General features: G+C 41.8%; 1 protein-coding gene across 4 annotated transcripts in view; it reads left to right on the forward strand.

Annotated features, from left to right (window-relative positions):
- Nucleotides 1-27,155, forward strand: part of LOC138967064 (hepatoma-derived growth factor-related protein 2-like) — an 89,606-nt gene that overhangs the window by 7,403 nt on the left and 55,048 nt on the right. The window contains exons 1-2 of one of the 4 annotated variants that reach the window (XM_070339524.1): nt 7,657-8,229; nt 14,801-15,075. The exons of 2 other annotated variants lie outside the window; for them this stretch is intronic. In XM_070339524.1, the coding sequence (XP_070195625.1) occupies nt 14,967-15,075 (109 nt within the window). In that variant the 5' untranslated portion in view covers nt 7,657-8,229; nt 14,801-14,966. Of the gene's footprint in view, nt 1-7,656; nt 8,230-13,909; nt 15,076-27,155 lie in introns of those variants that run through there. One more of the 4 variants, XM_070339523.1, reaches the window with a different exon arrangement.

Here is a 27,155-nt window from a genome sequence, read left to right on the forward strand (position 1 = left end):
AAGGGAGAAAGGCGTGAACCTTACTGATGATCCTTTTATGTAAATGCGCGCGTGTCTGATGTGATGATCTCACCGATTTCAGCGGTTGCCTCCCAAGCCCATTATGATGCATTCCCGTATATTAAGGCCACCTCCCTTAAATCTGTATAGATTGAATAAGTAACAATTGTTGCATTGGCTGAGTTGGCAGAATTAAACTTTCATTTTCAAATGTTGATATGCAAAGGGGCCGAATTAGTCGTGACTAGACTTCATTTGTTGTTTTAAAATTAAAGATTTTATCAACCTGTTTAGAACACTGCTTTTATTTTGAAACTATCCAACGCGTTGACGATTGTGTTAGTTTGTGCATAATTTGGACATACTTATTTATTTTAGCATATGTGGTAGATATCATTTACTGTTAAAGTTAAACTCGGTAATGTTTGATCAGTTCTTCCAGAATTTGACTGGGAGTCACAAACTTTGATTGGAAAAAAAGGTGTGGTTAAATTAATGGTTTTAGCCTCTCAAGGGCGTGAATAAAACCCATCAAAGTATTGGATAGAGTTACTGTCCTCTGCTTTCCACGTTTGCGGGTTTATTGGCCAGGCGTTTGTCACGGAATGTTGTGGGTTTTTATATGCATCGTGACACCCTGTTTCTATCACACCCATAAATCCTGTCGTCTGTATTGGCACGGCACTTGCCGTTGTTTTGGTGCAATATGTTTGTACTGAAGCTGTCGCTGTCAAGTTTTCTTTTAGTGGTGCTTATGTGCATTGCGCATTACTTTTTGGACCTGGTGAACTGTTCGACTCTTCAACTGCAACGAGCGTTTATGAAACAGTGTTAGAAGATAAGTTGTTTTTACAGGATCGATAGCTTAGGTAAGAATTTCTTTGGTTCAAAAGGGAGGCGTGAAAACGGCGTTCAGAACCGTTGAAGGCATGTGGACGTTTTGTTGTTGTAGGATATTGGATCCCGTGATGGCGGTGTCCTTTTCGCTTTCAAGTCAGCCAAAACAATACCCCAAACAACAATGACGCGGAACATAGGCCTACATTTTTCCAGTTAAAGGCACGGTATGATAGAGAGAATGACTTTAGTTCAACTCCATAGTAAAGCTTTTTTCAAAAGGCAAAGTCTAAAACGGGTTTGAAGGGTGTGGTTTCCGTTCGTTTTAGAAAGAGGGGGCCAGAGTTCAAGATAGTTATGAGGTGCTATTTAGATACTAGCTGTTTGAATGTCTGAGTCACGAGAACGGCGCACAACAAATCCTTAATAATTGTTTTATATTTCTGTTTGATAGTCTCAACATCTAGAACTTAGTTTTTAAAGAAACATTTGTGATGTGTTAAGCATACTGCGGCTGAGCCTTGGCGTGATCCGTTAGCACTGACCTGGCTTTGCCCTTCGGCAAGGTCGGCGTTTTTAAGATAAAATGCAGGGATATTTCAGGTGTTCTCTCTGTCCCTGACACTCATGCTGCGGGCCTCCAGGAGGCACTGAACAGGATCGAACTCCAGGTGCATATGCCGTTAAAGTGGCATAGTCCCATTACAGAAATCACTTGCTTTCGAAAAAAATAAAGAAAGAAGAAAGAGGGACAGTTTGAAAAAAAGGTAGAAAACAAGACGTACATTTGGCTCTCGCTTAAAACAGCTAAGAAGAACAGTACTATTGAACATATTTATCATGTGTGTGTCATAATGGCAGTTGATGCGTAGTGTTGTGGTTTGTTGGAGTGCGCCGTGCGGCCCAACACATACGTCTTCAGCACTCGAGGTTTCTGTCAGGGTTACCTCACCCTTAGCTCATGGCCCAAGGACCTGCCCTGTGAGCACAAGGTTGGTCCATATTAGTTTGGCCTCTACCCTTCGGCCTGCCCAGCTTGGGAAGCCCTGCCAGGAGTTTACACTCCCGCTGGCATAGCTCTTAGGGTCACCGAGACACGCAAACCACCACACCACGTTAAGGAATGGGCCATGTGGTGGACATATTTATCATGAAGATTGCTAACTTTGACACCCTAATTAAAAAAATCTGGAAACGAAGCCTTGAATGACTCTTTACCGTTGTTGGCCCACGCAAACCTTGAGCGCTTCTGGGAGATAACGCGGGACAACTCCTGTGATCTTGCCGCGAGGTTCCGCCTGTTACCATTGTCTTTTTACCGTATAAAATGCACGACTTACACACGAACTGTTACCAAAGCGACATGCTATTTGGGACCAATGCACGTTTTTACATTTAGTCAAGTTTTGACTAAATGTTTTAACATAGAGGGGGAATCAAGACGAGGGTCGTGGTGTGTGTGTGTGTGTGTGTGTGTGTGTGTGTGTGTGTGTGTGTCTGTCTGTCTGTCTGTGCGTTTGTGTGTGTAGAGCGATTCAGACTAAACTACTGGACCGATCTTTATGAAATTTGACATGAGAGTTCCTGGGAATGATATCCCCGGATTTTTTTGATTTTTTTCGATAAATGTCTTTGATGACGTCATATCCGGCTTTTTGTAAAAGTTGAGGCGGCACTGTCACACCCTCATTTTTCAATCAAATTGATTGAAATTTTGGCCAAGCAATCTTCGACAAAGGCCGGACTTCGGTATTGCATTTCAGCTTGGTGGCTTAAAAATTAATTAATGACTTTGGTCATTAAAAATCTGAAAATTGTAAAAAAAAAAAACATTTTATAAAACGATCCAAATTTACGTTCATCTTATTCTTCATCATTTCCTGATTCCAAAAACATATAAATATGTTATATTGGGATTAAAAACAAGCTCTGAAAATTAAAAATATAAAAATTATGATCAAAATTAAATTTTCGAAATCAATTTAAAAACACTTTCATCTTATTCCTTGTCGGTTCCTGATTCCAAAAACATATAGATATGATATGTTTGGATTAAAAACACGCTCAGAAAGTTAAAACGAAGAGAGGTACAGGCAGGTTTCACAATCTTCAATCACAGACTTCCTTTTTTTTCAACAAAATCAATCTTGACAGAGACCTTTGAAATAATGTTTTTATTAAAGCCTTACATCCTCCTGGATGGAATCAAGACAAAAACTTGTATGCAGACGCATTCTTGTCGACATAATGTGATATCTTGTTACAGTACTCTATCAAACAAAGGGATAGACTTAAACAGAATTGGATAACCATTTATTCAAAGAATATTGTCCAGAGGCTTTAATAAATTAAGCAATAACAATGCAAGCAAAATATCATTTCCGAGCTCAGTGAAAAAAGCAGCAAATAAGGACTAATTATGGGAATTCCGTTCTTCTGAACTGCTATTTCGCTGTGATGCACGTCATGAGCATACCTTCAAAAAGTAACAATGTTAATTGCACTCCATTTCTCTTTTTTTTTTAAAGTAGAATCATTGACCAATGAAAATAAAACGATCTTGGAAAAAAAGTTGCATATTCTTAGAAATAAATACCTGAAAATGTAACCCTACCCTCTAAATGGTGACATCATGACAGCGAAAAAAATACCGAACAAGTCATGTGAAGCGATAATAAAACATTAAGTTGATTTGAAACTAAAAGATCAACATTGGAACCAGGGACGAGTCATTAACAATGCTAGTGAGATTTGGCTAGCCGAAAGCAGAAGACCGAGACGGGTTGCCTCTGCGATGCATATGAACAAAAAAGGCGATTTTTCTCATTTTAGCAGATTTTCACACTAAGCATGACATCTGTTTATACATTGGGATCCAGGAAATCGAAAGGATACAATACAATGACTTTTGAATCTGTAATCAAAAGTGTTATTATTATTTGCATTTTTTAGAATGTTATGTAACAAATTTAATAATACAATTCTGAACTTACATAACTTGACGAAATGTAAAACAAGTCGCGTGAAGCGATATATAAACCTGTAGTCAATCTATAGGCATCAAATTGAAGGATAAACTCAAAAAAACAGTCATCGGCGAGACTAAATTCAGATAGTCTTGGTTAACCATACCCGAAAACCGTCACGGGTCACACTCGTCTCCGCGAAGCGTACTCCTCCTGTTTTCTTTAATTCTGAACGCGTTTTTAAAGTAAACATTACATATGTATATATATTTTAAATCAGAAAAAGATAAGAAGTACAATGCAGTAATGTTTGAATCTGTAATGAAATATTTGTTATTGATGACAATTTAATGAGCGAACTTATTCGCTTATTTTCAAGCTACCTAGCTCTAATGCAATATCAAAGTCCCGACTGAGTCAAAGATTATTTGACAGTTCCGCCCCAACTATCACAAAAACAGAAAAGATGTCCTCAAAGACTGTGGCAGAGTACCTTAACGCAGTCCTAGTATATCCACTACAGACTGAACTGTGGCATAGTACCTGGACGCAGTCCCAGTATATCCACTACAAACTGAACTGTGACATAGTACCTGGACGCTATCCCAGTATATCCACTACAGACTGAACTGTGATATAGTACCTGGACGCTGTCCCAGTATATATCCACTACAGGCTGAACTGTGGCATAGTAATTGGACGCTGTGTCAGTATATCTACTACAGGCTGAACTGTGGCATAGTACCTGGACGCTGTCCCAGCCCACTGCAGACTGAACCTTAATTGGCACAAGAATCAGAGACGAAGAGGTAACCTTAGCCAATGGTGAAAAGGTGGTTAACAACAACCAAGAGCTGTTCTCTGATTCTGAGTCTTGCCATTTCCACTTGAACATCAGCGCACACTTTGATCTTTTTTTTTTAAATCCAAGTTGAGGAGATGCAGACCATCGAGAGTGTTGGCCCTACTTAGAGAAGATGAGATCATTACACCCTAAAAGTGTGCACAGTTTTAGAGGTCTAGCTTGAAAAACATCAGAGATAACCCCAACGTTAAGGTTTTTTTGTCTACGGACATGGGGATGGACACATGTGAATCCTAATACTCACCATTACATAGGTGAGTCAAAAACACTGCCCTAAAGTTTGGCATTTGGAAAGTTAAAACAAGTCGCGTAAGGCGAAATTACTACATTTAGTCAAGCTGTGGAACTCACAGAATGAAACTGAACGCACTGCATTATTTCACAATGACCGTAGTCCACCGCTCGTGCAAAAGGCAGTGAAATTAACGAGCCTGTTTAGTGCGGTAGTGGTTGCGCTGTGCTACATAGCACGCTTTTCTGTACGCTTCATTTTAACTTTCTGAGCGTGTTTTTAATCCAAACATATCATCTATATCTATATAGGGCTTGTGTGTGTCTGTCTGTCTGTCTGTCTGTCTGTCTGTCTGTCTGTCTGTCTGTCTGTCTGTCTGTCACTTCGCGATGCACGGCCAAAGTTCTAGATGGATCTGCTTCAAATGTGGTGGGCATATTCAGGTAGACCCCGGACACAATCTGGTCGATGACAATTTTCAACACGTGCTCTAAGCGCGGCGCGGTGAACCGATTTTGGTTTTTCTGTAGATCCATTTCCAGTAACTCTTCCTTATCTTCTCCAGTGTTTTGCGCGTTTATCTTCCTTCCTTCGTGTGGCGTCAATCACGTCAACACGTGCTCTAAGCTGGCTAACTTGCCGGCGAACCGCCACGCCTGCATACTCCGTCTCGCGATCATTCCGGCGAAGCAGGTGCGAACCGCAACGCTGCATACTCCGTCTCGCGATTCACCCGACGAAGCGGGTAATCATCTAGTATCTATATGTTTTTGGAATCAGGAACCGACAAGAAATAAGATAACTTGATTTCGTAAATTTAATTTTGATCATAATTTTTATATTTTTAATTTTCAGAGCTTGTTTTTAATCCAAATATAATATATTTATATGTTTTTGGAATAAAAAAATGATGAAGAATAATATAAACGTAAATTTGGATCGTTTTATAACAAAATTATTTTATTACAATTTTCAGATTTTTAATGACCAAAGTCATTAATCAATTTTTAAGCCTCCAAGCTAAAATGCAATACCAAAGTCCGACCTTCGTCGAAGATTGCTTGGCCCAAATTTCTATCAATTTGATTGAAAAATGAGGGTGTGACAGTGCCGCCTCAATTTTTACAAAAAGCCGGATATGACGTCATCAAAGACATTTATCGAAAAAATGAAAAAAGTATCTGGGGATATCATTCCCAGGAACTCTCATGTAAAATTTCATAAAAGATCGGTCCTATATGATCGTGACTGGCTGTCTTTCCAAGTTGGAACGTTTTCAATCTGCTGTCTGACGTCATCAAAGTGTTGAAAAACGTACGGCGATGTCTATAAAACTCTCACTTGACCACAACATTCACAATGCCGTGCATTCAAGGATTGAAAAAAACACGGGCATTGATCAGACACAGTCATTGAATGTTGTTATTTTACACATGAATCTGCTTAAAATTTGGTAAGAAATGACCGTCAATCTAGTAGTGCCGGGCGGTCGTGAGAATTCAAGATTTTCAGAGACAGACAGTAAATAACGTGTTCTGAAATGAACACATGCCGAAAAATTCTTTAGTCAGCCAGTTGATCATCTGCCTGACAACGGATAGGAAGTGTAAAATTGGTCGCATCATGACAATTTGCTGTGTATGGCGGTTATAACAGACGATTTGTCTGCAGGGCGGTCGTGAGAAAAAATGAGACGGACACCTTGCCCGAGTGACAAAATGACCAAGCGCAAGTAGAATAAGCCGTAGTTAGCCTTTCAAAACCATTTCATGTCGTGATTTGATGGAAATTCCTACTTATTAAAAGCATTTTACGTCCAAACCTTTTGACAGCCATTCAAACTGAACAGATTTGTAATTAATGTTTTTGAGACGGACACATTTAGAAAAAAGACCGTTTACTTCGCATGCGATTGTATCGAATAAATATAAACACATTCATTGTTTTTTTTAACTAAGTGTGTTCATCTATCTCTGTTCTTTGGTTTCTAATGTACTTTTAACTGGATTTCTTTGTGTGTTTTTGTACTGGTGCCTTTGTCTATTGCAATGTGGCTAAAAAGGGAAATCGTGTCCGTCTCATTTCTCACGACCGACCTACCTCTTTCGCAGGTGGGGAATACAAACTTGACTTGAATTTGATCAAAGTTTATTTTTCATATGTAAATTCCGAGGACATTCGACATAGACCAGTGAAAATTCACGACTAAGCAAAACGAAACGTTTTATTTAATATCAAAGTCAGGGACATACCCGACTCTGAAGACTGTGAAACCTAAAGCGTGCTATGAAGCACAGCGCAACCGCTACCGCGCCAAACAGGCTCGTCACTTTCACTGCCTTTTGCACTAGCGGCGGACTACGTTCAGTTTCATTCTGTGAGTTCCACAGCTTGACTAAATGTAGTAATTTCGTCTTACGCGACTTGTTTTTCCTTTCTCGTGTGATCTTGCCGCGAGGTTCCGCCTTTTACCAGCCGAAAGAAAAAAGGGGCATAACCTCACCAGAACCGCCCATTAGTGATTCAAGGGCCGTCCAATCTGCTTTTCTTTTCTCTTTTTAAAAACGCCATTCTTAAAAACATTTTCGTGGCTGGAGACAGACGAGGGTGTTGCTCATTTAACGCCTGACTGGGGAGCTCCGGGCTCTTGTCAGTGTCAACAGCATATTACGGCGTCGAAGCCTTCTGTCCCTCCATGGCTGCTTTTTTTCCCCTGGCAGATCAATTTTTGTTTTCACCTGCATTTTGCCGCTGATCTCAGACAACTTTGACAGCAGACGAACGACGCACGAGTAGCGAGGAGACGAAGATGTGTGTCAGTGTGTCCTTGTGAAGAAGAGAGGTTGGAAGTGTGTTTCTCATTGAAACGAAGCGACTAATTTGAAATGGAGACGGATATTGCATGCATATTATTCGCAGTGCAGGCAAGACACACTGTTGTTTGGATGAGTGTAGAATATAGGACGCGTGTTGTTTTTATGAATGTTAGTCATCGAAAATGTGTTTCCGGGTGTATTAGGGCCTGAAATATAACGTCTTTCTACGAGCTGCACAGTGACTGAATCGTACTCGAAAAGGTTTGATAGCGTGCATGGTTCCACTTGAGTTCAGAAATTTGAAGTTTTTCCAACAGTGAAATGGTCGAAGTGTATTTAAGTGTGTCAATGAGACTAAGCTGTTATTTGAAACTGATCGACACTGTCTCGGTATGCGTTGAAGAGTGGCTTTAGATGTGTGTTGTTCATCTCGGTACACTTGATCGAGCGTTATTGTCGGATGATTCAACATGTGCATTCAAGAACAATAGAGAGGAACCGCTGTTTTCAAAGGTACTGAATGGAAGATATTTTCCTTATGGTACAGAAAAACAAATCGGGTTTGTGCAGCTACCAAAATACACATAAACGCTTTAAGAAGAGAACAATTACACTTTCATTAGTACTGGAGAATTATCACGGAGGTATCTTGAAGCCAAAAGAACGAATGATGAAAAACAAATTAATTTATTGTTGACAGAATTTAATATATTACACGGTTTTCTGAAAGAGATGTGTTTAGGTTATGGAGAGTTTTATTGACCGTAGAAGAGTTTGCGCCCTTTCGAAAAGGTGTGGCAAACATAATACACTGTTTAGATGACGAAAGGGGTCATGGCATCACAGTGAATAATAAGCTTCGACCCTTTTCTGGAAACTATGCTCATCGGAGCTTACTTTTCGCTGCTGCCATAATCGCCTTTGACCACTGATATAGTGGTGTATGGCCGCGTGTGTTTTCGTCAAAGGGGCGGGCACAAGACTTCCACGGCCAAAAAAGCCCAACAGATTTCCCAGAACTAGTCTATTCGTGACCATTACTACTTGAGTGTATAACTGAAAGAGGACCTGTATTTCAAGAACCAAGCGTTATATGAAAGTCTACAATTAAAAGAACTATATACGTACACAAGATAAAAAGGTACATTTTTATGATTTTGAGACTAGAATGAATGCCTTCGATGGCGTCGGAATTACGTTAAAGATTTGGAGTGTTTTTATGTGATAAAAACATAAACACTCTGAGAACCATTTAGGTTTTGATCTCCCCGACGTTACGAGTAAGTGCGACATTCTTCTTTTTCGTCAAAGGGGTTAATTTTGTTTGTAGTCTCAAAAGAAATTTGTCAACATCCAAATGTTTAGATAAGAGAAAAAGCCTTCTTGCGAGTAAGGTTTTCCCCACCTGCAACATCAAGCAATAAAGAGAATTTCTCTCTCTCCCCCCCCCTCTCTCTCTCTCTCTCTCTCTCTCTCTCTCTCTCTCTCTCTCTCTCTCTCTCTCTCTCTCTCTCTCTCTCTCTCTCTCTCTCTCTCTCTCTCCTTATCTCGCTCTCTCTCTCTTTTTCTCCTTCTCTCTGTCTCTCTCCCTCTCTCTCTCTCTCTCTCTCTCTCTCTCTCTCTCTCTCTCTCTCTCTCTCTCTCTCACACGATCAAGTTTGTCTTTATAAAATAAAGAGGTGGTCAAGTCAATCAGTCGATCTATTCTTGTACAATTTAGATCAACCAGTAGTCACCTCCCGCGGGCTAGGGGGAAGAATTTACCCGATGCTCCCCAGCATGTCGTAAGAGGCGACTAACGGATTCTGTTTCTCCTTTTACCCTTGTTAAGTGTTTCTTGTATAGAATATAGTCAATGTTTGCAAAGATTTTAGTCAAGCAGTATGTAAGAAATGTTAAGTCCTTTGTACTGGAAACTTGCATTCTCCCAGTAAGGTCATATATTGTACTACGTTGCAAGCCCCTGGAGCAATTTTTTGATCAGTGCTTTTGTGAACAAGAAACAATTAACAAGTGGCTCTATCCCATCTCCCACCCCCCCCTTTCCCCGTCGCGATATAACCTTGAACGGTTGAAAACGACGTTAAACACCAAATAAAGAAAGAAAGCCAGTAGTCAGTATGCCAGCAACCCATTTAGTCAGCCTTTTCGCTAGTGAGTCACTCAGTAAGCCAGTGTGCACGTGTCACTCAACCAGTCTGTTTCTTAATCAAAGCTTGCAATACAGTCACCAACAGGTGGATGTCAGATACAGTGGAACTCTCCTTTTAAGACCTGAACAATCTGACAAAATCAGGTCTTAAAATGGAGAGTCTTAAAATCGAGTGAGTCTTAAAATCTTAAAATGGAGTGAGTCTTAAAATGGAGTGAGTCTTAAAATGGAGTGAGTCTTAAAATGGAGTGAGTCTTAAAATCTTAAAATGGAGTGAGTCTTAAAATGGAGTGAGTCTTAAAATGGAGGTAAATTTACAGACATTGTGAAAAGAAAATGTGAAAATTCAAGGTCTTAAAATGGAGTGAGTCTTAAAATGGAGGTAAATTTACAGACATTGTGAAAAGAAAATGTGAAAATTCAAGGTCTTAAAAAAGAGGAAGTCTTATATTGGGAGGCCCTAGAAGGGGGGGGCGGGGGCGGGGGTTCCACCGTATTCTGCTCCATTCTTCACATCTCGCATTACTTCGTCCATCAATGAACGATAGTGAAAAGATCGATAACGTTATGGTGGTCGTTGAAGATAAGACGGATATCATTATGAATGAAATAGTCATCAGTTTGTGTGAGCTTAACGAAGGATCGATCATTTATTGGTGTGTTCTTGTTGATGGGATGAAAATAATGATGGAAAGAGAGTCATTAGAGTTTATGACAGACGTACACAGTATTCATTATGCAGTCAACTGTATATTTACTGCATCAACAGGTAAAACCACTCAGTATTTGAAAATTGTGAGTTGTGGAAATTGCTTTCGGTCGTACTGCAAAGCGCACGAAGACATCTCTTTCTGATAACAACGTGTGTTGTGATTTTATGATAACTGGTGTGGTGCTGAATTGTGTCAGCTGATATTTTGATAGCAGACTACACGATCTTATCACTTTCTGGTAAAATTGTGTGTGACTGTAAAATCGGTCAGTGATGCGAGATATGCCACTGGTGTATGTCTTCTGGTAGTATAGCAACAACACAGTGCATGATTGTCGTGAAACTTAAACACCTTTGCCAATATTCAACGAACAGCAAAGTACATGTCCCCCTACTCTCTCCGAACAAGCGTTTTTAAGTGTACTATATCTGTCATAAAAATGGTGTAATATTGAATTAAGCCAATGTCTTTTGATGTCGAATCAGCTGAAAGAGACTGGCAACAAACATGTTTATGTAATTCAACAGACACTACTGATCAATGCAGGAAGAAAAGTTTTGCAGGTTCTTTTTTAACTGACAAAAAATATATTATGTTTATTTGAGCGAGTGATAGTTTCTTATCAGTGTTAGTAAATTAGTTGGGTTTTTTTTCTCACCCTTTGACGCAGTTGCTGTGGACCTGGACCCGTGGATAGCTCTTTTTGTTATTGTAACCTGCACTTTGTGGTTCACTTTCAGTGACGCAGACACATGTTTTTTGTAGGTTACGCGAGCGTGGGAAAAACTAACTTTAAAAAGTGCCCCTTCCGATTAGGAAATGTATTAATAGTGTGTAGAATACATGGGCTGTGGCAATGTTTAGTTGAACGTAACGCATAACACGTAAGGTGGCCTGCGTTGAAACGTATGAGAAAAACTAACACTGAAAAAGACTTCTTAACTCTGTGTAAGCGCTCTTTGAAAGGTGCATAAAATATACACGGTTGTTTTAAATTCCGAGTGAACAGGAACCGTTTCAGGTGGCTACTCTGACCACAGCGTTTGGTCCCTTCCTTGCATGCCCCAGTGGTATCTGATTCAGGTAAGAATGAACAGTGAAACCGTTGTTGTTTGAAATCTGGAAAGTATAGCCCATTGATGTTTGAAATCTGGAAAGTAGAGAACTGCACGTTTTGTAACACACCAGAGTAAGAAGACAAGTTTTTGAAACATCTAAATGGGAAAACATGTGGGTTTTTTCAGCTGATACAAATTCAAAAATCAACGGTCAGCCGGTTTGAAAAGTTTGACAGTTAAGCTTATCATATGGTGTCTTGCGGCGTGAGTAGAGTGACCTCAAGGAGGCGGGGGGGGGGAGGGGGGCTGGGGGTCACCATATAGCGGAGAAAGTGGTTCAGATTGTGCCCTGCACAAGATGGAGAGCCTCTTACGTCAGCGCAAAGATCACTAGGCGCATGCGTCCCAACGGCAGGTACGTACTCGTAAGGTTTGGTTACTTTCAGTAACCCATCGTTGCTACGCTTGATTAGACACAGAAACACAAAAGCTGAGGTGTTTTGTGTCCTCTGAAGCTGTTTTCACTAAAAACCGATGCGAATCATCACAGAAAAAGAGTACTGTAAGAGAGTTGGTTCAATGGAGTCAGGAACATATTAAGCTAGTTTGATGCCTCTGCTGGGTTTGCCAAAGCTACCCAATAGATAATACTGCATTGTTTGGACAGACCTCGAGTTTGACGTCAGTACAGATTTCTGGCTTAATTTTTGCAGTTAAGCCAAGATGAAGTGAAAGATTTCTCCAACAATCTTTGGTCTTCATCAAAGTTTATTGTTGCACGTTAACTTTTACGCCACAAGTGTAACCTATTTGGGGGTGCTGCAAGCTTGGTTAAGATCGATATCGGATGCTGGTGACAAACGAACTTTTTTGTCCATATGATCTCTGCCACACTACCATGTGATTCAGATCATGTAAAAGGTTAGCCAAGGGCTGCACGGGTGATGCGTTAGCTTGTAAATACGATACCATTTTAACCTCTCTAGGGATGCTGGCCGGGAATCGTTATCAGAGGCAGGTGACAAACCGGCTTGTTTCCAGTTGATCTCTGTCACACTCCCATGCGGTCCGGACAGAAAGTTAGCCAAGGTTGCACAGGTGATGTGTTCGCTTGGGGTCAGTGGCAGGACAGGGCGAGCGTTACCTCACACTCTGTGTTGCGTCAGTTGCTGGTAAGACCTAACGGTGTGCACAGTGCCACTGGAGGCTATCTGTGAATCAGTGAGGAGAGGGTCGCGTGTGTCTGTTGTGTGTTCTTGATCGGTGGATGTTGTGTTTGTTTGATGCACATCGCACCAACATTCTTTGTTGTCACCTGCTTGAACTCTTCTCCTCCTCCTTCCCCCCTCCCCAATTCTGTATTATCTCCCTCTCAGCCACCACAACCTCCTCTTTCTTCTTCTTCCGCCGATGGAATGTCATCATTACGTCTAACCCCCTCCCTCGTTTCCAATGACCTTGCCCATTCTTGTATCCTCTATACCCCCGTGCACTCCACAAGTCTATAGACCACCTTACAGCGAGGATTGTCAAGAGCCCTGGAAGGTGTCGAAGAATTAGCGGCGGTGTGACAAACTGCCTACCAAAACAATGGGTGATTGACACTTAACGACAGCCCTGACGGCTTTGAAGGTTCAGTTAGGCTTGAACTGCAGTAGAAGGAAACGCCGAGTGAAAGCCGCGCCGGTCGCGATTCGATTCTATCAGTTTTGAGATGTAACTCCAGATGCAAAGGACATCGTCAATCGAGAGTTTGGTTATTGAATCAGTTTTGATATGTGATCCAAGGCAAATCGACTCGAACAGAAGACACACCATTCATTTTACAGGATCTGATTGCTGAAAGTGGAAGTTTGAATCGTGATTTCTCTTTTATCAGTTTCGAGACGTGACTTTAGGCGATTGTGTTTGAGGAAAAAAAATGCAATTATATGCATTCAGTTTTAAGAATGTAACTCGAAATGTGTAAGAAAGTGTCAGTTTTGATTTTTTTTTGGGGGGGGTCCGTTTTGAGATGTAACTCAAGGCACAACCATTCTGTTTTGATTATTTAACTTGAGATTCTTTTTTTTTTATCACTTTAGAGATGTGACTCAAGCATTCAGGCGGGACAGACATAAACATTGCCCTGCATGCCATGTTTTTGAGGCGGTTTGTAGCTTGAAGTGGCATGCGCATTTACCTCAGTGGAAAGACCCAGCGCATCCGCGAGTAGGAAATGCGATACATGTAGTTAATTTGAGAACTTTGTTGTTTGTATGTCTTGACAAACGGCCACACCAAAAAAGGTGCGCACGAAAGAGAGATAACTGAAATCACCGAAACCGGATTGGAACACTAACTGGTGATTCGCCGATGACGGGAAAATCCTTTTTAACAGGACGAAGCCGGTTTGACTTTCAACATGCGAACAGTGAGCAGAAGTTGACTAGAAACTGTGCTTCTAAAGATGTGACAACTCCTGTCGTAGATTTTTCATTTGTAATGGTCGTTATAGAAACACTTGTTGAACAGCCTTTCCAGTAAAGTGTTGCAGTTTTAGATAAATGCACAGTGACGACCAACGGACAATAACAAATGAAGGAATCTCGTGACGGACTGGGTGGCCGAGTGGTAACGCACTTGTGCTCGGAAGCGAGAGGTTGCGAGTTCGACCCTGGGTCAGGGCGTTAGCAATTTTTTCCCCCCTTTCCTAACCTAGGTGGTGGGTTCAAGTGCTAGTCTTTCGGATGAGACGAAAAACCGAGGTCCCTTCGTGTACACTACATTGGGGTGTGCACGTTAAAGATCCCACGATTGACAAAAGGGTCTTTCCTGGCAAAATTGGTTAGGCATAGATAAAAAATGTCCACCAAAATACCCGTGTGACTTGGAATAATAGGCCGTGAAAAGTAGGATATGCGCCGAAATGGCTGCGATCTGCTGGTCGATGTGAATGCGTGATGTATTGTGTAAAAAAAAAATTCCATCTCACACGGCATAAATAGATCCCTGCGCCTTGAGTCCGAGTCTGGAGATACGCGCGCGATATAAGACTTCATTATAACATATAACATGTAGAAAGAAATAATTTTGAAAAACCAGTGGTCAACAAATGAAGAGGAGGTCTTAAGTGAAAAGTGACAAAGTCAGTGAGTCTCACAGATTGGGTTTCTTTCAAGGAATACACCTTTAAGGATGAAACCTTGGGGAACTGTCGTAGCTTCTTCTCCAGAAACTCACCTGTTGTGACAATACGCAAAAAAAACTGTTGGTGAAACTGAAAGCATCCGGAGTGTGAAAAACTTCAATCCAAGAAATTGACGTTACGATCGACACACAACATTGATGAAGGACGGGCAAGCAACACGTGACGTCGTCGTTTCTGCCATGGATCGTCAGAAGCCTCTGTCTGGCTCCGGGGTTTTTCAAAGATGGAAGAAAATCTACGAAGAAGGTAACAAATTAAGCTGATAATTTAAATTAATCTCCTTGATTTTTTTCAGTGACTTCGGATACTAGTTCTTATGACCGACGGATTGAGCATACGTCAATGGGTATGAACGCTCAGTCGCCACCTTCGTCCCGGTCAAAGGCGGCATCTTCATTAGACGTTTTCGTCGTGTTTTGTGTTATTTGAAAACTCTTTTGAAAGCTCTTCAGTTCTGCAAGTTCTCCAAGACAATTTTAAGAACATATCCGATTTCGATTCCATTGATAATGTTCATGATTTACCGAAATATTCAAGCAAAAATTGATACCCCGGTAGTTTTACCTCTCTCGTGGTAGATGTCGCTAAAAATCCAAGCACGCGTGCTCTAATAGACAATCGAACTGCGAGCGAACACTGATATGAGTGTCTTGCAAAATTTGCATTTCGATGTCAAGTTTGCAAAGAATCATGCAACCTTCTCTTGCACAGCACAACGAGGAAAATATCCCCCTCGTGTGCAGCGGTGTTACCAGTTAACGGCTCACCGCGCACATTGTCTTTGCGGCTATTTTCGTTCTCATTGACAATTAAATAGAACGCTGAGACAATGGGAAACTGTTGTAATGTGGGCAGCGGGAGCATTACCTTTCACCATGTTAAACTCGCTCCTTAATTGAGCAGGTTCCGATTTGAAAACTGTTGTAGGAAAGGGGAGTTGGTGTGCAGTGGCCTGCATAGTCGGGTAATCAAAAACTGTCCTAGATATTGAATGTTCACCGTCGAAACTTACATCTGCGCATGCCCTTCATGTTTTTATTTTATTTATCTGTGTCTGTTTGTCTGTTGCTGGATGCGTATGCGTGTGCCTGTGGATGCGTTTGTGCGTGCGTGGGTGTGTCTGTATGCGCCATAGATAATTTAGACAATAATGTAGAGTGACAAAAATGAACACAACATCCAACACCGATTTGTAGATATCGAACCCAAACATTAGATAAAATGACTACTAAGCCTACGATCAAATATCTCTCTGCATGTAGATACAGTACATAATTTCCCCGCGGGTTAGTGTATAAGCATGCTTAATGCATGTCAGAATCACAGGTATCAGTAATACCTAATCTGCCATGGCACATTATGTCATAAATAGCTTGACACGCACCATGTATGACGTGAGATTAATTTGCCTGCCAGTGTTAAATGTGGTGTACACCACCACACACCTCTGCAGGTATTTAAGAGAGATAAGAGCATACTTCCGCGTGGACATAAATTATACCTCCACATGTTTTACAGGAGATAAGAGAATACATCCCCGCTTGGACACATACCTCTCCAGGTTTTACGTGAAATAAGAGTATACCTACCCCTGGACACATATCTGTACGTGTATTTACGGGAGATAAGAGCATATTTCCGCCTGAACACATACCGAAACTCCACAGCCTATAGCTAGTTCGAATGCAAAGTGGGTTTTTTTCTGACTCAATTTTGCAAATTGACATGGGTGTCAGTTACAAAATGAATTCAGCATACATGTAGCCCTTTGCACAGAAAACAGCCAGGCTGTGGGACTTTGCTAGGTGCTCAAGTGGAAGAATGCTCTAACCCCATGTAAAACCATGTGCAAATGTGTGGTGAGTTACAAGACAGTTTACACGGGTAGCAAGGTATCTTTATAGGGCCGCTGAATTATTGACTCAAGGCAAGGCTTCCCTTTTGTCCCAACGTCAAATACGTGAACGGTGGCTGGTCAGTTATGCAGTCCACAAAAGGCAAAAGGGGGATTATAGAAACAGAAATCAGCCATCTGATCATGTAAATCTATCTTTGTAGCCGCGAGAGGATGCATTTTTAAACTCAACTTCAAAAACGAATAACTGCCATTGCCGAAAGGCAAGCTCAGTATGTAGAGGTTACATGCCGAGTCTCAGTGATTATTAAAAATAATGGTCGAAGTTAGCGGATCATGAAAAATGCGAGCTTTAGCGAGCTTTTTCATGACCGCGAACTGAGACCATTATTTTTTATAATCACTGAGACGAGGTGTGTAACCTCTTTATTCCTCCTTTCTTCAGTTATTCAAAGAAAAGAGGAGTTTTTTTGCGAAAGTTTGATCGAATCCTATTCTCTCAACCAGTCAACCTGCGCAGGCGATCGATTAATGCGCGGTTGTATAGTTCCGTGCAAATCATTCCATTCTGTTAACACTTCTTGTCAGTTTTCCTATTTTGGGCTAAAATCAAGTACACATAATATGCTGTTATTCTGCTGTGGCGGCAAAGGCAGATATTGTGTGTTCTGTATATGTTTTGGTATCGCTTAGGATAATGTTTTTTCGTCAAATGGGACTAGCAGACGAACTTTTGCACCCGTGTTCCAACGTTAAAAACTGTATGAAGTTCAGTTTTCTGGGGAAAATAGTGTATGAAACCCCTTTATGTTGTTTAAATTGATGAGATGTGTGCATTTGGTTGCGTGTGATCTGTTTATTAAATGAAATATTGTTGAAAACTGACCGTCGAATTGCAGTCTGTTGTCGAAGGAACTGAGTGAAAAGAAGGGGAACTACTCTTGTCGCTAGACAAAGTATGAGTTACTTGCCTTGGGAAATTGCTTGTGATGAACGGTTTGAGCACGGCAGATCTAGATTCAGAAAACAACCGAACTCATGGATTTTATATGGAGATTCATGTGTTCAGGCCTGTGGTTGTTAATTTAAATGCGGTATGTTTGTATTGTTTGCTCCAGAGATGTATACTTCGTACATTAGAGCGTTCGGAACTTTTCAGTCGCAAAAAGTAGTACCGAAACAGAACAACCTCTCAACCCATTGCACTATCGATGATTCAGGCTGTTGCTGGGTCGTTATTTGTTTGGTTGCTGGGTCATTATCGAAAAATAACTACCCCTACAAGTTTACAGAGGTAAAGAAGCAGAGGGGGGAATAAATATAGTTATTACGTTTGTTAGCATTATAACGAATGACTTTGTACTAAGAAAACGGTCCTCTTTGTCTGTGTGGTCAAACAGCATGTTCACAAGCCCCCCCCCTCTCTCTCTCTCTCTCTCTCTCTCTCTCTCTCTCTCTCTCTCTCTCTCTCTCTCTCTCTCGTCAATAGAAGGGGATTTAATTGTCTAAACATCGAGCGCCTGTGGTTTTTACATCTGCTGATTAATAGCTTGCGTAGTCTGCTTGTTTAGTCGGTTGTCAAGGTAACAGGGCAGTGCGGCGTAGTATTTCCGTGTTTCCTATAAAATCGTTTCCGAAGACGACATAGCAAGGAGCCTTTCACGCTCACCATGGTAGCTTCAAAAGAGTATTTGAGATTTACGGGATCACTATTCGGATTTCCTATTGTTCTCAGGAATATTCAGGTTGATCTGAACGAGACAATGGTGAGGATGACCACTGTACATTGTGTGCAATGAGGTTTTAGTTATAGTAAAGCAGCACGGTTGTTATCATTCCAAGAACGCTGGTGCTGGAAATAAACTGTTCATCAAGTCCAACAGACGACTGCGGTTTATGGACACAGCCAGACTGACGGTGTAATTCTGAGGCTCGTACATCTACAACTAGCATGGCAGGTAAGGAATTTAAGACAGTGTAAGACAGTTTAAGGTCGTGTTTTATACAGTGATAAAGAAACATTTTGTAGCAATAAATCACGGCTAGCTGTCTCTCGATGCGAAGAACAGGAGGGCTGGCTGTGAATAATAATTCAGAGACACACAGACAGACACACAGACAGACGGAGAACGTGGCGACCTATGATAATCATAGGTATGACGTAAGCGGGAAAGCTCAAAAGTAAACTTAGAAGATGACAGCAGCCTGAAGTGACAGTGACGTGAAGATTTATTCTAAGCTGTGTTTGTATATATGGCATTGCAGGGAGGAATGATCAGAACTCCGCGAGTGAAGTTATAGAAGTTGCCTGCCCAGACATTTTCATTAAAAATAAGTCTTTACAAAGAGATTGTCAGTGACGGCACCACAACATACTTTGTTAGCTTCACACAAACATTGTCCTAACTTGAAAATTAAATATCTACTTTGATGTTTTCTTTTTCGAATGGGAGATATAACTTCTTTATCTATCTATATATATATACGACTAGTGTCTGTGTGTCTGTGTGTCTGTGTATCTGTCTGTGTATCTGTCTGTGCGCGATGCACGGCCAAAGTTCTCGATGGATCTGCTTCAAATTTGGTGGGCATATTCAGGTAGACCCGGGACACGACACAACCTGGTCGATATTTCAACACGTGCTCTCAGCGCGCAGCGCGGAACCGATTTTGGTTCCACCTCAGCTATTTTGGTTCCACCTCAGCTACCAGGGCCCCCATACCGACACACCAAAGCCAAAGTTCTCGGTGGATCTTTTTCAAATTAGGCACAGAAAGTACTGTTTCTAGTTGGACAAAAAAGCAAAAGTCACAAATTCAATTGCATTATGTACGGATGAACGGCACAAACACAATATGCAAAAAGGAGAAAAAAGGAAGGTACGCAAGGTAGAAAAAAATCGATTTAAAGTTTACTGTTTTTGAAAGTTTGCTGACTTTTGGCATATTCCGCCTGCCGTACGTTACGCTTTGCTGCCAGCCACACATTTTCTGCGCGTAGCTGATAACACACAATGGCGGCACCCAGTGCACGTGCGGACGCTGCAGATCTCGGTGAGTGAAAATCCTGTGTTACAGTCTCTTTATGATATAAAATTGCATTGCTATGAGTTGTGTTCTGTCTAGCGTGTTATAAAAGTACGTTGCAGCCAAGCTATGTGTCATTTTATGAGTAATTTCACTCAATTTCTGTGAAAAACGAGTCAAAATGTATGGTTGGCTAACGGAGTCAGATCGGCAACCTATTCAGAGAATCATTCCATTCGTGACTCATGTCGAACTCAGTGTGTGTGACGCGTGCGCGCGCGGGAGTGTTAGTTGGTGTGTGTCTGTGTGTGTGTCTGTGTGTTCAGTATATGTGTACCTGTCCCACTAAATGTTTTAACATAAGAGGGGGAATCGAGACGAGGGTCGTGGTGTATATGTGTCTGTGTGTGTGTGCGTGTGTGTGTGTAGAGCGATTCAGAGTAAACTACTGGACCGATCTTTATGAAAATTGACATGAGAGTTTCTGGGTATGATATCCCCGGACATTGTTTTCAATTTTTCGATAAATGACTTTGATGACGTCATATCCGGCATTTTGTAAAAGTTTAGGCGGCACTGTCACACCCTCATTTTTCAATCAAATTGATTGACATTTTGGCCAGGCAATCTTAGACAAAGGCCAGACTTCGGTATTGCATTTCAGTTTGGTGGCTTAAAAATTAATTAATGACTTTGGTCATTAAAAATGAGATTTTTTTTTTTTAATAGAAAACGATCCAAATTTACGTTCATCTTATTCTTCATTATTTTCTCATTCCAAAAACATATAAATAGGTTATATTCGGATTAAAAACAAGCTCTGAAAATTAAAAATATAAAAATTATGATCAAAATCAAATTTCCGAAATCGATTTAAAAACAATTTCATCTTATTCCTTGTCGGTTCCTGATTCCAAAAACATATATATATGATATGTTTGGATTAAAAACACGCTCAGAAAGTTAAAACGAACAGAGGTACAGAAAAGCGTGCTATGCAGCACAGCGAAACCACTTCCGCGCTAAACAGTCTCGTCAGTTTCACTGCGTTTTGCACGAGCGGCGGACTACGGTCATTGTGAAAAAATGCAGTGCGTTCAGTTTCATTCTGTGAGTTCCACAGTTTGACTAAATGTAGTAGTTTCGCCTTACGCGACTTGTTTATCGTTGTCATCGTTGTTGTTCTCAGCACAGATCTAGATGCTTTTGTTTAGAAGGGGAGTACGAGTAGATGATCCCGCTTTAATAGTAAATATCCGCATTTTTCAGATGAACCTGAGCCAACGTGCGTCATCTGTAATAACCCAATCCAGAACGGACAACAAGCTGTGCACCAGACTGAAAAGGGGGTAAAAGGCCTTAAAAAAGCCAGTCAGTTACGTAATGTTTCACTGACGTTCCAAGTAGGCCAGAGACTACATAAGGAGTGTAGGCAAGAGTTCTGCAACGCCAACTCGATAAACCGTGATAATAGAAAACGCACAACAGAGGAATCAGCGAATGTGGCTACCCTACGTTCGAAGCAGAAAAAATTTGACTTTGCGCATGACTGCTTGTTTTGTGGCCAGCCTGCTCTTGAAGATGACGAAAAGAAAGTATGTCCAGATGTGTATTTTGTACGTTCGTTTAGTTTTCAGCTTAAACTTCTTCAAGCATGCCAAGAACGAGGTGTAGGGGACAAGTGGGCAGAGATCGTTCGAGGTCGCCTTGAATTTGCACCAGATCTGCATGCAGCTGATGCAGTATATATCATAATCAATGTAATGTAAATTTCAGAACAAAGAAAAATGTGCCAATTTCATTTAACTCTCATCCCGATACCCTGGCGAAAGAAACGACGAAAGGACGACCAGAAGATCCAACTCGAACAGAAGCCTTTCTCCGAGTGATTTCCTATCTTGAGGACAATGAAACTGAACAGGTGACTGTAGGCGACCTTTGCAAAAAGATTGGACAATATTGTGATGAACCCTTTTCTGAAAAACACATGAAAAGGAAGCTGGATCAGCATTTCGGTAAAACCATCATCATTACCAGCACCAACAACAATTAGTCCAACATCATAACTTTCCATGTTACTGCAGCGGACATTTTATACTCATTTTCAAGAACTCCAAAAGATGAGGATGCAACGACTGAGAAGCTGCGAATTGTAGAAGCTGCTGCAAAACTGATCATGTCTGACATCCGGGAGATGAAATCAAACAAAGACAAGTATCCCACAAGAGCTGAAATCGGAAACCTTGAACACAATCTTGAGTATCTGCCCGAGTCTGTCAAGCTCTTTCTCCAGACACTTCTGCACAGGAAGAAGGAACCACAGCTGAAAATTGCATCGCTGGGACAAGCTTTGGTGCAAGCAACATGTCCAAGGATTGTGATGGCACCTCTTCAGATAGGGCTTGCTGTCCAGCTTCACCATCTGTTTGGTTCAAGGTATTTAGTTGATCACTTGAACAAGCTAGGGTACTGCCTTTCATATTCTGAGGTCAAGATCTTTGAGCAGTGTGCTGCCGTGAATCAAGGCACAGATCTAGCTGGCATGACACCAAATAGCTGCATTTATAGCATTTATAGCAGATAATGTGGATCATAACATCAGAACCTTGGATGGTAGTGGAACTTTTCATGGAATGGGAATTATTGCAGCAGCAACTCCAGGAGCCAGATCTTTCAAACCAGTTCCGCGAAACCCGGATGTGACTGCTGTAAGTACCATAAAGGCAGGTCATATTCCAGTGCAATACTACAAAGCTGTGTCATCTGATTTGTCATTTAAATACAGCGAACTGCGAGACATGTCGGTGGAGGATGCCACTTGGAAACTGGACCTGCTGTGGAAGCTGTCATGGCCTCTGCGCTCCCCCAGACCTGGATGGTCTGGAATGATGCAGTCTGTCTCAAATGGCCTCTATCCCGGCAAGAGCACTGTGACTTTCCTTCCGATGATTGACATGGATCCCACAAACCTGAGCTGCATCTTTTCCACTCTGCAGTTCGTGTCATCCTTGGCAGCACGTTATGATGTGACACCCGTGCTCACTTTTGACCAACCCCTTTGGTGGAAGGCACAATTGACAAACGATTGTGGATTGTGAACCACACGAAAGTCCTCTTCGTTCCATTGTTCTGCGCCTCGGGGGCTTCCACACAGAGATGAGCTTCCTGGGTTGTATCGGCCACCTCATGGGAGGATCAGGTCTGCAAAAACTCCTTGAATTCGTCTTCGCTCCTAACGCTGTTAGCCACATGCTTTCTGGGAAAGCTATCGCCAGGGCTGTCCGTGGCCATTTACTCGTGGAAAGTGTCCTAAATGCTTTGATCACTTCAGCAACGTTCAACTCACCTCTCCCGTCAAGCATAGATTCAGAAGCTCGTGCAATGGGACCTGTGGCAGAGGAAAATGACGTTAAAGTTCCTCCGGCAAGAACTGAAACAGCTATGGAAGAAGATGGAATCTCTGCGCCTTGTGAACCAAACAGGAACACTGAAATGAATAGTACAGTGACTTCAGCAAATCCCATCCTTCAGTCAGCGCTTTCTCTGTACGATCAAATCACACGACAAGATCTTTCCACTCAAACAAATAATGTCCTGCAAAACCCTGATCTGGACAAAATCCAAGAGATGTTGGACAACACAAAACAAAAGTTTCACGACCAAAGTCGGACTGCACGATTGTGGCTTCAGTACTTGGAACTCATTCGCATACTACGCCGGTTCCTGAAAGCAGAACGCACTGGTAACTGGCAGCTTCATCTGGATTCTCTGCAACAGATGCTCCCATACCTGGCAGCTGCTGGCCATTGTTCGTACAGACTTAACTGATGTAAATGTCCCTGAGACACTGAGATTAGGTCATTTAAGATTTCCCCAAAACTCTATAGACTATTGATTTCCATTGGGTCATTCCCTAACCCCCACTCCACCTACGACGCCCTCCTTGTTCATTATCATTATTCGCCAGCCTTCGACAGTACCGGACATTGAGGGGTACGGTGAGTAAGCCTACACGCTTATTGTCTTGTATATATATGGTACTTTTTGTTATTCGCGCAAGCAGCTTGCTGTCTTTTTGCTGTGTTACATTATGCATATTGTATGATAATGTTAGATGTTTTTGTTTTTCATGTTCTTTTCTTTATAATGATAACTTAGTCCGCAAGATGATGTTCTACTAAGAATATGCTTAAAGTTCGTCTGCCGAGTTGGTCATTAGAGTTACACAGCTTAACTTTATTATCTGTTCACGGCATTCAGGACTTGCGTGAGCAAATACTGTGAACGCATCTATTATTATTGCAAATCAGTTTGTTCCATGTGAAATGTCTCACAAAACCCTACAAAATGACATGTTACATGACCATATTTGGTTTTTTTACAAGAATTTTAACTTTTCCGGTAATACTGTGACGTCATAACCGACCAAATGACCCACTTGCGCAACCCGCAGCAACCTCCTTTTTAAGTATAATGTTTATGTGCCTATTTTCGACCTTTTCATAAAGAAAACAAGACTTTTGCAATTTTGTCCAACCTTCCCTTTTTTCAGACATAACTTTATGTGCCTAAATTTGGACACCGTATTCAGCTACACCCCGGACACAATATCATCGATGAGATATTTCAACACGTGCTCTCAGCGCGCAGCGCTGAAATGATTTTAGTTTTTGTGTTCATTTCACCATTATAAGTAACTCTTCCTTATCTTCTCATCTTCTCCAAGTTTTCAGCGTTTACCTCCCTTCCTTCGTTTGGTGCACTTTTGTGTGACAAGGAGCGTCTTCGGATATTCCCGGCGTTCTGTTACTGTTACTATTTTTAGAAGGTCAACGCAGTGTCCAGAACGTAAATTGGACCCGTAAATTATCCTCACTGTCAAAGTGCAAAGGTCGAATCAATTTATAGCCGCGCGAAAAATACACTGTCATCTATCTCTCTATAGATACGGCTTCTCTGTGTTTTTGTGTGTGTGTGTGTGTGTGTGTGTGTGTGTGTCTCTATGTGAGCAACACCTGTGCATTTTTCAGTTCTGTTTGTGATGTGGTCTGGCGGCTTTCGTGTAATTTTATGTACTGGCCTTCCTTTCAGAAGCTCTAACTTGCTCAGTCCTGTTTGAGTGGAGTTCGCCTCCAAAGGTGATGAACACGGTTTCATTCGTCGACAAGGATGGGACTCGATATGGTCAGGAATGGCATTATGGCCACTGAATCATTTTCGTGCTGTTCCCATTCCACGAATCTGGGAGGGACCTAAGCTTGGCGAGCTTGGCGGGTCCATTGTTCGGACCCGGCGAAGCCGGCGTACGGCTCTAAGTACTTCTTCCCGGCGAAGCCGGCTACCCGGCGAAGCGGGTATTCATTCTAGTAAGTCATATATCATTTGGGACGGACAAAATAAGTGTTGGTCACATTCATTAAAACAATCTTCAAATAAATAAAAACTTGTTTGCACACATTCATAGCAGAACACTGCAGATATATCTCTGGATTGACATGGCCTGAGGACGGATGACCTTTGAACATTAAAACGTAAGAGGGTTCGTTGAGTTTAACTCGGTGGTCTTATAACACAGTGGACCATCGACGTGCTCAGTCCAGCGGCATGCTGGTCCATTAAAAGGAAAGTCACATGACACGGAGGAATATGGCTGGTGCAGCATTAAACATTGTCATCATTTTCACGAGTTTTCATTCACAAGCACCTGGGAAATAAATCTCATGTTCCCCAGGCAATAAATCCCCGGTTACCATAGTTGCAGGAAGCAGGTTATACATGGATAATCAAAAGCAAACACAATAGAAACACTCGGGGATCCTTCGGCTCTTTTCATTGGTGTTTCCCCAGACCTAAACAGACGACACGACACTGCTTTACAAAAAGGGGGGGGGGGGTGTGCCCAGTCGGTAGAGGCGCTGGCTTTAAAACCGGTTGTTACTGTCAGCGTGGGTTCAACCCCCAAGTTCGGCGCGGGATGTGTGTCCCAGAGTCAACTTTGTGCAGACTCTCCTCGATCGGTGTCCGAACACCCCCGTGTGCACGCATGCGCACGCATGCGCTCGATAAAGTTCCCAGGGTCACAGCGAAAGCCTCAGGCCTTGGAAACACGAATACATGCATGCAAAAATATGAAGCCCGGGTGTCCGTTCGGCCAACAGCCAATAAAGTAACCATTTCAGCACTGACCCAAGACGACCCAACCCGGTCCCTAGCCCATTTCAGGTCTCCTCTAGCAGCCGGCAGCCAGCTGTCTACATCCCCACCCCCCACCCGCCGTATTTTTATTTGTTATGTTCATACAAAGCCGGGTTTTCTCGTGTAACATGCCCCAAATGGCTTTGCCGTGAGGGCGTAAAACTTACATTTTCTCTCGCTTTACAAAGTTCCAAAAACGAACTGGCAAACTGGCAAAACAAAAAACAAAAAAACAAAAAACAAAACTACTTCATGAAAGGTCATACATTCATCAAAAACAAATGAAACCTAGCGATATGTTTTGACTTCTTACAGAGTCATGGAGTGCGTGTATCTGTGTTTCGATTCACAGACGTTCGGAGAAACACGAACGTCAAGTTCAAGTAAAACGACGCCTGACACACACATTTTGACCCGTGCACAAGACGTTGTATCGATAAACGAAGCACAAACAAGAAACAATAATAAAAGCAAAGAAAATAGCAACAAGATATGCAAACATCTAAAAAAGCCGAGCAAGCAGAATGACAGGTCTAATAAAAAACAAAGAGGTACTGAGTCGCAAACAAGATCGCGATTCTTTCCATCGCTGCACGACGCAAATCTTCTGTGACCTTTGACCAAACGTAGCTTCCACATTCGATCACTCAGCTTAATATTTACAACAGAAAGCCGAGGGGGTGGAATACCGAGATGAACCTACAGAACTGTGCATCCTTAAACCTGACATATTCATCCCAACATTTAATGAACTCAAAAACACAGAATGTTGCTTTCACACGCCATCTTTGATTGCCATTGGTTATCAAACCGGGACTCGTGTGGTTATCAGCACGGAACCCGTGTTTCAAAGCATGGCTCCCTGGGTTGATTGTGCACAGTTCTCACTACCAAAATGATGACAAAAACGATGTTTGGTGGTTTGTTGACAGACCAGCTTTTTTGTCGGTCCTCGGGGGGCATATCGACTTTTGTTTCATATTTATTGACCGCGGCCTTCAGCCTTGGTCAATAAATATGAAACAAAAGACGATATGCTCCCCCTCGGACCGACAAAAAAGCAGGTCTGTCAACAACCCATCAAACATCTTATAGTGTTGCCCCTCAGTCGTGAATTCTGGTTGGTCTATCAGTGTAACTGCTTCCGTCAAATGCATAACAGTGACGGTGCTACTTCGTGAAAATGCGAACGTTGCAATGACACCACCGTCCATCAGAAGGGCAAGGCAGCCAGAAGGGGCTTTACGAC

Source organism: Littorina saxatilis, linkage group LG5 (assembly GCF_037325665.1).
Source record: "Littorina saxatilis isolate snail1 linkage group LG5, US_GU_Lsax_2.0, whole genome shotgun sequence".
NCBI classification, from domain to species: Eukaryota; Metazoa; Mollusca; class Gastropoda; order Littorinimorpha; family Littorinidae; genus Littorina; species Littorina saxatilis.